This window comes from Columba livia, chromosome 2 (genome assembly GCF_036013475.1).
Source record: "Columba livia isolate bColLiv1 breed racing homer chromosome 2, bColLiv1.pat.W.v2, whole genome shotgun sequence".
Taxonomy (NCBI): Eukaryota; Metazoa; Chordata; class Aves; order Columbiformes; family Columbidae; genus Columba; species Columba livia.
The window spans coordinates 18,079,005-18,092,249 of record NC_088603.1 but is presented as its reverse complement, the minus strand read 5'-3'; the positions used below and the strand labels follow the sequence as shown (position 1 = coordinate 18,092,249).

The window sequence follows — 13,245 nt, the reverse complement described above, 5'->3', positions numbered from 1 at the left end:
AGACCCAGGCCCAGCTGGCAGATAAACCCACATCCTTCTACTCAGTCTGGGGATCTGCCTGCTGGAAACTGGAGCAGCATGTTTCCTGGCATAATCTCCTCTTGTGGTTGTCTTTCCTTTCTCCTCATGTACCCATGCCTCTAGGGCTGAGGTAGGTTGCCCACCCCACCTCCTCATGTCTTCTCCATGGTCACCCAGGAAAAACCACAGGGTGCCTGGTTTTGTATACCCTTTATATCCTCTCTCTTGATCGGAGATACACTCATTCCAAGTAACCGAGACCCTAAGCCATACAGGTGGGGAGTGGAACCTGTCTTCAAAACGCTGGAACTCTCGGGATAATTTTTCAGCTAGCACGTCTGGCAGTTTCTCCACAGCTGAGATGCAGGCCCACAGGGAGGAAGATAAGACTCCCCTCGTATCGCTGGAGCTGGCCAGCCAATTCATCCACCATTTGTCCCTTGCCTTCTTTCCAGGACATTACTGCCAATGAGCTGGCACAGGATGATGGTGCATGCTTCAGCAGCTTCCACCACATGGGTTATGTGCACTGGACTTCATTGGGATCTCTGGGTAAATAATCATTATTGATGTCATTATAAATCACCTCCAGAACAGCTAATTCCCTCAGGTACTGGATACCTTTCTCCATGGTGGTCCACTTGCCTGGGTGACAGGTAACCTCTTCCTTGAAGGGGTACCTTTCCTTCACACTTGACAGAAGTCACCTCCAGAGGCTGAGGGTTTGTGTCTTTTTTCCAATCGCCTTGTCAATGCCCCCTTCCCTAGACAGGGAACCTAGTTGCTCAGCTTCCCTACCCTCTAATTCCACACTACCAGCCCTGTTGTCCCAGCATTGGAGCAGCCAAGCAGCGATGTGCTCACCCCTTTTGTGTATCTTGCAGCCCACCTGGGGACAGAGATCAGGTGATTATCTCTGGTTCTGCCTCTTCCTACTGCTCTTGTGATGGGGCCAGATTATCATCTTCCCTCACTAAGCGAACTAATTTCTTTGTGTATTTCTTTTTCTGGGGAGGGGCAACTGGTACAGACACGGGTTGATTCTCTGATTCAGCTGCAGCACCTGCTGTCTGGGTCTGAGCAGCCACAGTGCCTGTCACTGGGCTCTGAGCAGCCCCAGCATTTGGCGCAAGGGTGGGAGTAGCCATAGTGTGTGTCGGTTAGTTACCCCCCTCTTCGCCCTGGGAGCGCTGCCTGGTGTTGAGCCATGTTTGATAGATACTGACCAGGGCCCAGGACAGTGCAGTAAGTTGTGTTTCTTTGGACTAGCCAGAGCACCTTCCTTTTAAATATTCTATCACCTCATCAGGGTACTGCAGTTGTTCAGGAATGAAACTCCAAATCATCAGAGATGAGAAATTCTCTAGATACCTGTCCATGTTTTCCCACATGTTGTTCCACCCACGACCATCCAACCTTGGGGCAAATCTATGGGTGATATACTTAACACATCCTTTTGTAATTCTGTGTATGACCTGACACACATTCAGAAGACATAGCAATAAGAGCACGCAAGCTTGAATAGCCCCGGGGTGTTCAAAATCCTCAAACACTGCTGCACCGAAGCAGGAGGAAAAGAGGGAGGTGAAGTAACGGGGAAAAACTCCCCAACCCCTTTGTCTTCTCCACAGACTGGGTGCGATTACTAATCAATTCCGAGAGATGGCACCCGAGCTATGGAAATAGCAACAATAGCGTATAAAAATACCAATAAAGATATGTAAGAAATGAAATATAGCTTATAAAAATACCAATAAAGATATGTAAGAAATGAAATCATGCTCTCATAGGTGAATATCATACAAGACAGCAATATGATAAACCTAATCCTCTTCCCTGATGTAACAAACAGCACCATAGGGAACACACGGGGCAAGTAGGAATTCAGATGACACAGCCATGTGGGCTAACGACAAAACATCGTGAACACTGAACTAATAGAATAAACTTTAACACACTCTGCTCAGCTTTGTCATTATCCCAATCCTTTTATTTCTCCTGCCTGGCTCGCCAAAGAAGGACTGTCGTAGTTTAGCTCCAGCCGGCAGCTAAAACCACGTACCACTTGCTCACCCTTCCCCCGCGCCCTGTGGGATGGAGCAGAGAATCAGAAAACAAGGGCAAAACTCGTGCGTTGGGATGAGAACAATTTAACGGAACAGCGAAGAAAAGAACCCGAACAAGCAGGAACAAGAGCAATAATGACAGAACCCCAAAAGCGACGGGCACACAGCGCGCCCCGCCCCGGCAGCGCCCCCTGCCGGCAGCGCTGAGCAAGGCTCGCGCGGCAGCTCGCGCTCAAACCGCACCCCCCCCCGAACCCCGACTGGAGCCCGAAACACAAAAGCACCAACCCCGTGGGAAGGAAGAAGCCGATCGACCGACAGCAAAAGGGAGAGAGACACAGAACAGCCCCGGCTTCTCTCGGCTTTATACCCAACCGTGACCTCATGTGTGTATTTGGCATCTCTTTTTGCAGTAATAAAGGTTAATTTTAATTCTGTGTATTGTTTTTCTTTTTATGCACTGCAAATTGTTATAAAATGTAATACCAAGATCCCTACTATGTAAATTGAAGTTTATAAAACATTTAAACTTGTAAATAAATTTAAGAATTATGGCAAAAATGCATTCTCTCTATTTAGATTTCTAGGGAATGTTCTCCCTAGAAATTCAGACATTTTTTCCATCACTGTTTGAGTAGTGGGACTTGGATGGGAACTTTTCCAGCTAAATAATGTGAATCTCCATTTAGAAACAAAGGCAAAAAACTTTCTTGAAGTCACTGAAATCTATATTGAATTATCTGGTTTGGGGGGCAAGTCTTTGAGGTCTAATTTATTTTTCTCATTCAAAAGCTTCTTGCTCTATGCAAAAAAAGTGAGTCCTGCTCCTTTACTCCATTAAGATGCCTTCCTCTGGTACTGGCCCATGTGAGTGCATTATCTGCTCCTGCAGCAATCAGTGCAGAGGTGGCTGGATCATTTGCCCTAATAAAAGCACTAATATGGACATTGAGTCATTTAATGGGAGAAGCGAGAACTCTGCTGCATGGGGTTGGGTTTTTTCAGTTTTGTTTTTCTTGAACCGAGCTTTGTGGTTCGTGCCCTATGCTGGCAATGTGATGCCGCTGCCTGGAACACTGAGATTCACTGATGCACCATATGGGCTGCAGTAGTGCTGGGGTTTGACATCTACCTCAGGAGCAGATTTCTGAGATTGATACTGGTTTTCCATCTTCGACAACTATTCCAAGAACTGTTTCTCCAAAACTTGCTGTCCAACTCTGGAGTGTTGCAAGATCTGTAACTTTTAGTAAACGTTTCTATTATTACAGAGCTACTTTCACAGTAGAATATTCAGCTGCCCTAGTGATGAAACAACACGCACCAATTTGCTTTGAGTGCCTTTCCAGGTAGGAAGGTTACACAGAAAAACAGGAACAAAAAGGAAACACAACATTCTTTGGAGATAGAAATTGGCAGGGAAGTTCAGGATACCTTTTGCAAATAATTTCATACAAGATTTATCAAGCTGTCACGGGTAGAGGGGTGGGTGATCAGGCAATCAGTGGGTTTGTTTTGATTTTTGATCTCCACAAAGCAAAAAAGCTACAGCTCTAGGACCTAGGGATAAAAGATGCATCAGCTGAAGTGCACTTCTGTTTTTAAGCCCATTAAGTACTCCAAAAACAGCTTTGTGCTTTATTTCATTTTGCTTTTACAAAGGGATATATGACATGTCATAGGGATGACTGTAGTTGTTACTCTTCAGAGCATCTCTCTAAATGTTTTATTTTTGTCCATCACTGTACTGTCTGAACAACTAACAAAGTAGTATTCATATATTCATAGCAAAGATTGAAGTAAACTCTATGTGGTTTCTGGCACCTTTTTTGCCCCCATTTTGAGAAACCCTGCACAAGATAAAAATGCTTTGGTAAGTTTTGGATTTTCATTTTAGTTTCATTTTCTGTGGCAGCATAGTCAATAACAGCTTTTGGACAGAATGTTGTCAGTGTTCCTTGATAAATGCTTTTGTTGCAGTCCAGATTCAGCCCATACTGAGGAACTGGTCACACAATTTCTTCTTGGCTGTCAGTGATTTATCTAGGGCTTTGTTATGTAGCTTTCATAGTGACTCTAAATTGAAATCTATAAGCAAGTTTGCTGATGACACTAAGCTGGGAGGAATGGCTGACACAACAGAAGGCTGTGCTGCCATCCAGAGACCCAGACAGGCTGGAGAGTTGGGCGGGGAATAACCTGATGAAATTTAACAAGGGAAAGTGTAGAGTCCTGCATCTGGGCAGGAACAACCCCAGGTTCCAGTATAGGTTGGGAAATTACATATTAGAGAGCAGTGTAGGGGAAAGGGACCTGGGGGTCCTGGTGGACAGCAGGATGACCATGAGCCAGCACTGTGCCCTTGTGGCCAGGAAGGCCAATGGCATCCTGGGGTATATTAGAAGGGGAGTGGCTAGTAGATCGAGAGAGGTTCTCCTTCCCCTCTACTCCGCCCTGGTGAGACCACATCTGGAAGATTGTGTCCAGTTCTGGGCCTCTCAGTTCAAGAAGGACAGGGAACTGCTGGAGAGGGTCCAGCGTAGGGCAACAAAGATGATTATGGGAGTGGAGCATCTCCCTTATGAAGAAAGGCTGAGGGAGCTGGTTCTCTTTAGTTTGGAGGAGAGGAGACTGAGGGGTGACCTTATCAATGTTTATAAATATATAAAGGGTGAGTGCCACGAGGAAGGAGCCAGGTTCTTCTCGGTGGCAAACAATGGTAGGACAAGGGGTAATGGGATCAAGCTGGAACACAAGAGGTTCCACTTAAATTTGAGAAGAAACTTCTTCTCAGTGAGGGTGACAGAGCACTGGAACAGGCTGTCCAGGGGGGTTGTGGAGTCTCCTTCCCTGGAGACATTCAAAACCTGCCTGGACATGTTCCTGTGTGACCTCACCTAGGCGTTCCTGCTCCAGCAGCGGGATTGGACTAGATGATCTTTTGAGGTCCCATCCAATCCCAAACATACTGTGATACTGTGAAATATTTGATGCCTGTAGACTAGGATTCACTGCTTGGAAAATTAGTGTCAGTACTTCGTTTTTCCTGGAAGATAATTTCTCAATTACTTGCTTTCTGGTCTACTGTCCCCATAAAGAGAGACAGCAGGAAGGACAGAAGGACTCTGCCCTGGCTACTGGGCCTCACGCAACTGGTCAGAAACCCCCACAGAACAGAGGCAGACCCAGCTTTGTCACACTTGCTGTGTCTCTCAGAAGAAACATTCCACAGCTGCAGATTTAGACTGAATGGTTTAATATCTCCTAGACCAATGTTTCCAAAATGACAAACAACAGTTACCACCATTTGTTTATTTCCAACAGGTAGCTCGTTACACTGGGAACAAATTATGAATTGACTTCTCATCCAGTGTCTTGTCCCTCCAGGTTCAAAGACCACCCAATACACGATTAGCTGTTATTTCAGTGAAAGCTCCTCTGCTCTATAACACTTCACAGGATGCATTGTCACTGATGAACACAATAGAATTTATAGGTTTATAGTTTTAGGACTAATGGCTTAGACCTGAGTTGCTTTTTCACTTTGTCCTAAATCAGGGTGTGATTCTGTCTAGTGAATCCTTGCCCTGTCATGCCCTGGCACAGTGTCTTCCCGGGAGGTTCCATACAAGCTCCATCACCTACAGCATATCCCTTTGCAAATTGCAGCCAACACAAGCTATGCACAGTCTTCTTAAAGCTACATGATGTTTAATCATAGTGAGGAAAAAGGACACCAAAAAAAAGATCTGAAGAGAAAATCTGAGTCTGTTTGTGATCCCTGAGGGTTTCTCATTAGAAGCCTAAGCAGACTTTGCCTCCTGAAGGCTTAGGAATCATTGCAGTCCAAGGCGGTTCTGAGTTCTTGTAATCCTGCTGTGAAACCTCCAGGTTTGAGCCTCTTGGGGGAAAATTGTCTTCAGGCTCAGCGTGGGCTGCGTTACAGCATCAAGGTCACCAGGCGGGAAATGCAAACCCCTGGGAGCTGTCCTTCCCCCCGTGTACATTGCCTGACAAACCTGTAACGTAATCCGTTAAACTGGTGCAGTGGTCAGTGCTTACAATAATTCTAATACATTCAGTAAACAAGTCACAAAAAAGGATTTAAATATTAAGTGTTAGTCAAGCACACAAAAATGAGACATGCAAATCCATTCTGTATGCTTTTATTTCTTCTGTTATTTTTCTTGCCTGGCTATTCTGAAGCCTTTGCTTCCCTGTTGTATTTATTTTTCTGTCCTTCATTTTCTTAATTTCTTACATTCCCTGAAAGTCACTGAATTATAGCCTACATGTAATAAATATATATTACATTTAACTTAGTTTTTGACAACCTTTATCATTCATAAACCTAAGTTCTAGCTTTTTAGATTTAGTATCGTGGGGTGATCTGCCAAAGTTGCCAAAAAAGGTTAAAAACACTGGAATAAAAACAAGACCATGAAGAACCCCAAATAAAATAACAAGGAACATGATCTTGAAAAATGTCCTAAAAATGTAGGTTTTTGCTGCAGCCAGAACAACTACTCCTATTATAGTAGAAACTGCCCCTTGTAACACCGGGTAACCCAGCAAGGACAGAGCTTCAATTGCCCTTTTATTGGCTGAGGACTCTCCACTTGTCACAAAGGCATAGGAAATATGAGCAGAAAAATCTACTGAAAACCCTATGCAAATGACCAGGTTGATCATGGATATGGAATCTAGATTGATGTTCCAAAATGTCATGAAACCAGCAACACCAACTATAACAGAAACTATGGCAAAAGTCACCCACAAGCAACATAAGGGGCTAGGAATAAGCAAAAGGGAGACAATGAGCATTGCCCCAGTGGCCACAATGATATTCTGAATGGTGTTCTGCACTATGACCAGGTACTGATCGTAGTAGATGAACGCTGGGTGATACACCATTAATGGAACACTGCACTGCTTGGCTGTCTCTCTCAACTGACTGAGAAGATTCTTCTCATCAACAGCTGAGGTCATGTTCACTGTCTGGATAAAGAAACGTGAAGCTTCTATTTTATCTTGAGTCTTGTTAATGTCCCACTCAAAACCAGGAACCATTTGGAACAGTATAGGTAAGTTATTAATGAAGAGAGTCTGACTGCTTATATTTATCAAACCACCATTTGCCAGTCTCGTGTAAACTCTCAGCCATGACTCTGAGAGGTTCTGATCTACATAGGAAATGTCCTCTAAATTCTGCATGCAGTTCTCAATGCCAAGACGAACAGTCTCATTCCAGTAATCTACACTTTCTGTAATGACAACCATGACCCTGGGTCCATATACTGAGAAGTATTTGTCATGGTCATCATAGAATGGAATAACGTAAGAGTCATCACTTGCCAGATTTCGTAGATCGATGCCTTCCCTGATCTGAGTACATCCATAAACACTGCCACCCAAGTATGCTCCGTACAGCAGCACCACAAGTAGCTTGATCCATTTATTTGTAAAAAAAGGACCATAATACTTCTTAAAGAATATGCTCATTGGATGTTCACTTTCTGGCTGAGGTGACTCCCCAGAACACTTGCCTATACAGCAAGCAGTGTACAAGCAAGACGCCTCAGCCCGATCTTTATCTCCCACAGGCATACAAGTTAGCCAGTGTCGGTTTCCTTGCTCCCTTTTATGATTTAATACAATAATTGCCCCAAAGAAGGTCATGGTATATACATAGCAGAAGACAAAAGCAGTGCCTGTGTAGAGGCAAAATGATCTCACTGATGGAAAGGAAGTCCAGGTGCCAATGAAGAAAGCCAAAACATCTGTGAAAGTGGTGATGGTCACAGAAAGTGCTGCTTCAGCATAGGTCTCAGCCAGACGAGACTTAACACTTGATTTACCTTCTTTTCTTGAGCTTTGTTCCCAGCAAGCGATCATGATGAACATGTCATCAACACCAACTCCTGCAGGAGGACAAAAAGTTAATGCTGCATGGCAAATGGCTGCTTCCACTAACACCCAACAAAAGTGCAAAACGAATTGCATTTAAGTCTGCACAAAATTTTGAAAAAGAAAGTTAGGCTATTAACATTGCTGTAGTGCTGATACGAGTTAAACAGATACAGGAAAATAGTTCCTTTGTGGGTAGCTGAATGTATTACATTTCAGAAACTCCTGGTGAGCTGATGGGTTGTTGATCTGTCACCCTGCTGTGCTGAAGGACTGAGCACAGCAAGTGCATCTATGACACATGTGTTGTCTCTGGAGTCCAGCTGTCCAGTGATTATGTACATTTCTTACTCTGATGTGTGACTATCCTTATCACTGGAAGCATCCCCCATTATCTCTGGAATTTCTTCATCACTGCAGCAAATTAGACCAACAATTTCTTGCTCTGCATTCAGCAGACAGGGAGAACAGTTGCCATCACATGGGAAAACAGTGATGCCACTTTTCCAGTGATACACTTTTTTATGCTTTCTGCTCTCCACTTATCTTTTCTCTGGCTTATCTTTGAGCATTTATTTATGATTTATTATTCATTTATCTTCACATTTGTATTGATGTGCCTGCATATATTACTCATTAGAGTCCTGGGAAACCCTGTCAGGAAGACTGGGTCCTAGGCTAGAACTTTTGCTAAGATACAAGAGTAAGAGAGCCCAAGTTCTAGAAAGAAGAGCCAATGTGCTTCTCTCAGCTCCGCTGACTCTCGAGATTTTAATCAGAGACTGTTCAGTATTTTGCCAATGTTACTCTATCAAGGGCTCTTCTATTCCCTGAAATCTAATCACACAAAAAGGGGAAGCAAGACTGTGTGAATAGTAGAATAAGCACAGATGATATAGCTGAGCATAAAAGAACAGTTGAAATCACTACTTGCTGCCTCAATAGGCAATTGCCAGTAAACGTGCAAAGATAAATTAAGCAGCACATCAAAAGTTGCTGCTGGATGGCAGTGAGTGGAACTGCTGCTGGAAACCCAGCAGGCTGATAATTTTTTTGGCCTAATGCAAGGAGGACAAAAGTCTGCTCACTCCTCATAAAGACCTGAAGAGACTGGCTTAAGCCCTTTCCCAGGTATACAAAAGGGTCTTTCTGAAATTTAGAGCCTCTGCAATTGATGAGCAAACAAAAGCAAATACAAATGCATTTGAATTATGCAGGAAACAAAGAGACAATGCGTGCCCTAAGGAGCATTTGCATTAGATATCTGGTGTGACACAAAGCTTCTGTCAACCCAGGAGGAATACAGGGGAATGCAGTGACAAAGACCAGTTGAGCTCACCGCAAGTATTAGCACTAGTTAAATAAATGATTAATCACCATGGCTAAATTACCAGGGATGCTAGAACAATGCCAGAAGTGCTCACCTTAGTACCCTCTCATTTATAGCTCTCATACCTCAGCAAGAGAACTAGAGCAAGCACTATTTTTTGGGAGGAGCTGCCCTTGTGCCAGAGCCCGGCTCCAGCCCCAGCGTGGGTGCCCTGAGCTGAGCGGCTCACCCGCCTGTGGGAGCTCAGAGGAGCCTGCACCTCCAAGCGTCTCCTCTCCTTACTACATGATGAAACTGTGTAGAATCTGATGCTCACATTATGAAAGACTAACAGTGTCTGGTTGTTTTAACTCCACTTCAGTCTCGGTATCTGAATCCAACTTGCTTTTTCTACTTACCTAGGATAAGAAATGGCGCGCCTGCTACAGTGACCACAAACGGGACTCCACAGAAGAGCAGCAATCCAAAGCTGCTTAATACAGCTAAACCGGCAGAGACCACTCCACAGCACGCAAGCCAGACATTATTTCTTATACAGCTCAGTCTGAAAATATTTTAAGGAACATCTTAGTTACATGTCAAATATTTCAGCAAGGTGTTTGGCATGAGAAGTGCACAGATAACAACGACAGCCTGTCTGCGAAGAGAACTGTTGAGAAAAGCTGCTGTTTGTGAGGAGAGCTCCCAGCTGTCGGAATTAGATTAATTTATATAGAAGGTGCTAAATACATTATTACTGCTGGCCAGTTATATCCATAAGCGTAAAGATGTGTACTGATCTTGGCATCAATAACAAGAGAGCTGGCAAGATGAAGATACATCAGCTCTACCCCTTAGAGTCTAGATTTCGGGTGACCTAAAAAATGATGAATTTGTAGATGCTCTTGACTTTTACACAGGTTCTTGGTGTAGTGTATCAGTGTAGTACAGAAGCATCTCCCAGGCAGTAAGCGCTGTGCAGAGCAGCTTTCTCAGCAGACAGATTGGCTGCCAGCCATTTGCCAAGACACCCCCAAGAGCCGGCTCAAGGATTCCCCATGAAACAGAAGCAGCTAAGAGTTGCTTCTCAACTGATAAGCAATATTTTCCAGGCTATAGATTGTTTCTGAATTTTAAGAGAACCTCTAGCTTCCAAGGCAAGAAGCGTGGGTTGTGGAACTACCCTTGCTATGACTGTGCTCACGAATGACTGTACATGAGAGAGCCAATATCCAGAAATCGTGTGGCCTGATGGGCATGATGCCTGATGCAAACACTAAACCAACAAGCCCACCATTGGAGTACACCGTTCTTTCTCAAGCACAGCACACAAACGCTGCCATATGGTTGCCAAATGTACAATGGTTCCCCTTCCACCAGCACAAAGAAAGAGGCAGGCTAAGTTCTTTGTGGACAGCAATTAAGGCTCAGACTCTACTAGCAAGAAGAACACCTAAAGCTGTACCCAGACATGTGGTGATCTCTGAGGCCAGTGATCATCCATCTGAACCTTAACTGAGCAGTGACAGAAACAAGTGCAAATGGATCTTAACAGGTACACTTCTTCCTCCCTCCCCTGCTTCCTTCCTCTTTAAAACTGATCTTTACAAAGCATTATTATAGCATCTTGCAGGCAGGATGAGGACAGAAGCTACAAATGAAGCAAGAAAGTGGTAGAAAAACCTTAGCAATAGCACCATTTATTTCTTCCCTCCCCCAAAATTTCTTCCCTGTTTGACTTTTATGCCTATTTTTGGTGAGTGTCTCCACTGGATATGGTGAGTTCAGCTGGTAAGTTTAATCAACAGAAGTACGTGTGCAGAATTCTGCTCCTGCCAGGCTGCCTAAATCATGCTTCTGGCCCCTTTCTCACAGAGGGTAAAGTAGAACCTGTTCATCAACCCTTCACAAGTGTTTGGCATAGTGTTTTTCAGGGTCAAAGCAACAGCACCTCAGACATCTTAAAAAGATGAAGAGTAGGGGGTTGTTTCAGTTGTTTAAATAGATTCAAACCCATCAGCTACAGAAAGGATTCTTATGAGGCAGGGACTACAGAAATGACTGATGGCTTCAGAGAACAGACAAAACAACACTAGCATTCAAGCTGTGCATGTCTGAACTGAACAGTTATTCAGGTCTTCATCTGGTACTTATCATGAGGCCCATTTAAGCAGTTGGGAAATATGCACAAATAGGAGAGAAACAGCAAAAAATAAATTTATTTGCCTGTTACTAAATGTCCCCTGAAGACTGCAGCTTCAAGAATGACTTCACTTGACAAAAGTAGGAACCAATTTAGGCAAGATAAAGAAGAGCCGAGGTCACTTCTCACTGATCTACAGCTTAGAAGACATTTTACCTTAGACAAGAGATGACTGAAAATGTTACTGTCAATAAATAGGTTATGGAGAAGAGTGGGATCACCCTCTTGGTATTTCCTTCAAACTCTTGTTGTCTGGACAGCGAGGTAAAGTAAGTCACCTGTTGTTAAAACAACAACGAAAGATGAAGCATTTCTACTTTTTTTTTTTCTTAGTCTTTATCCACACACACAGGCAATGCTACACATGACGTTAGCACTAACACATTTCCACAGCCCTCGCAACCTGCGGGCCCTCCTCGCCTTCTCCCTCCACCATCTCCTGTTCTTTCCGGCGATGAGGCAGCCCGGGCATCTCGGGCCCCGGCACGGCTGTACCCGCCCCTGCTCACCCGAACAGCGGTGATGCCCAGCGCCGCCAGCTCCGACGGCATTTCCAGCAAGAAGCTCTCCAGCCACCGCCGGCTCTCCGCCGCCGCGGGGCCGTCCTCCCGCAGGTAATACAGCAGCCTCAGCGCCCGCGCCGACAGCACCCGCCCGTCGGGGTCCGTCTGCACGCCGCCCAGCACGGTCCCCAGGAGTAAGCCGCCGCTGAAGGGGAAGGTGAGGTTCTCCAGGGCAGCCTCATCGTACTGTAGCGGGTTGGGGATGGCGCAGGTGCCGCTGCTGACAGCGCAGAGCTTCTCGTAGCCGCGGGCGCGCATCATCGCGTCCAGCCGCAGCACGTCGCGCCGCGCCGCCGGTGCCAGGACCGAGCCGTTCCCCGTCGCCACGACGATGAAGGCGGCGTAGGTGCCCTCGGTGGGCAGGCGCGCGGCGGAGAAGCGCTCCGAGTCGTTGGTGGGGAAGAACCGCTGCACGAAGTCGCGGTCGGCCTTGGCGGGCCCCCACGTCGGCGTGAACTGCTCCTCGATGTCGTTCGCCTGCCGCTGCCGCAGGAACACGAAGCCGGCGCCCAGCCCGCCCGACAGCAGCAGCGGCAGCAGCACGAAGGGCCAGGGCCAGGCGGCCACGACGCCCCCCAGCCCTCGGAAGAGCCGCCTGAGCGGCCGCTCCAGGCAGTTGGTGTTGCGGCAGGAGCAGCGCTCCGCGGGGTGCGGCGGCCCCGCCATGGGCGAGTCGGGGGCACGGGCTGCCGGCGGCAGCTCCTGGCCAGGGCAGAGCCGCCTTGTGCCCGCGGGGGCCGCGGAGCGAATGAGCGCTGCTCGGTGGAGCAGGCGGCCGCGCCCTCCCCTGCTCTGACTCTCCGGGGCCACCGCCGCTTCCCGCGCAGGCGGACGGGGGCACGAGGCTCCCCTGCCGCGCACCCGGGCTCAGGTCCTGCCGGGGCCTCGGTGCCGTCACAGCGCCCGTCGGGCTGGGCGCTGCCCGGCGCCCGGTTCTGCCGCTCTGCAAGCCGGCAAATAAATACCCTGCAGCCTGGTGTTCTTACACTGGTGACAGTGATCTGAGTGTCCTCTGGCCAAGGATAGCATTAAGCTCAGGTGTGATACTTCTGGAGAGGTCTCTGGCCAATTAGCTAATTCATCACAAGTCACTTCTTGCCCTTCTGTGAAAGAAGCAACCCTCTACTCTCCTGCCAGTACTTGCTAAGAAAAGTTGCAGGTACTTCTTCTCTCTCA

At 46.4% G+C, this 13,245-nt stretch overlaps 1 protein-coding gene across 1 annotated transcript; it reads right to left on the bottom strand.

Annotated features, from left to right (window-relative positions):
* Positions 1-5,384: 5,384 nt before the first annotated feature.
* LOC102090949 (patched domain-containing protein 3) lies at positions 5,385-13,026 on the bottom strand. The gene is made up of 4 exons (XM_065050683.1): positions 12,016-13,026; positions 11,663-11,784; positions 9,723-9,868; positions 5,385-8,008 (listed from the first exon to the last, which is right to left on the bottom strand). The coding sequence occupies exons 1-4, from the start codon at positions 12,733-12,735 to the stop codon at positions 6,402-6,404; spliced, it is 2,595 nt and encodes an 864-aa protein (XP_064906755.1). The 5' UTR covers positions 12,736-13,026; the 3' UTR covers positions 5,385-6,401.
* Positions 13,027-13,245: the final 219 nt, after the last annotated feature.

What these genes read in the sequence shown, in the direction of transcription:
- LOC102090949 (XM_065050683.1), bottom strand. Translation starts at nt 12,735, where the DNA reads ATGGCGGGGCCGCCGCACCCCGCGGAGCGCTGCTCCTGCCGCAACACC. An exon ending in TGGGCATCACCGCTGTTCGG is followed by an intron (nt 11,785 to 12,015) that starts GTGAGCAGGGGC and finishes TTTTAACAACAG; the next exon opens with GTGACTTACTTTACCTCGCT. An exon ending in CGCGCCATTTCTTATCCTAG is followed by an intron (nt 8,009 to 9,722) that starts GTAAGTAGAAAA and finishes GTCCTCCTGCAG; the next exon opens with GAGTTGGTGTTGATGACATG.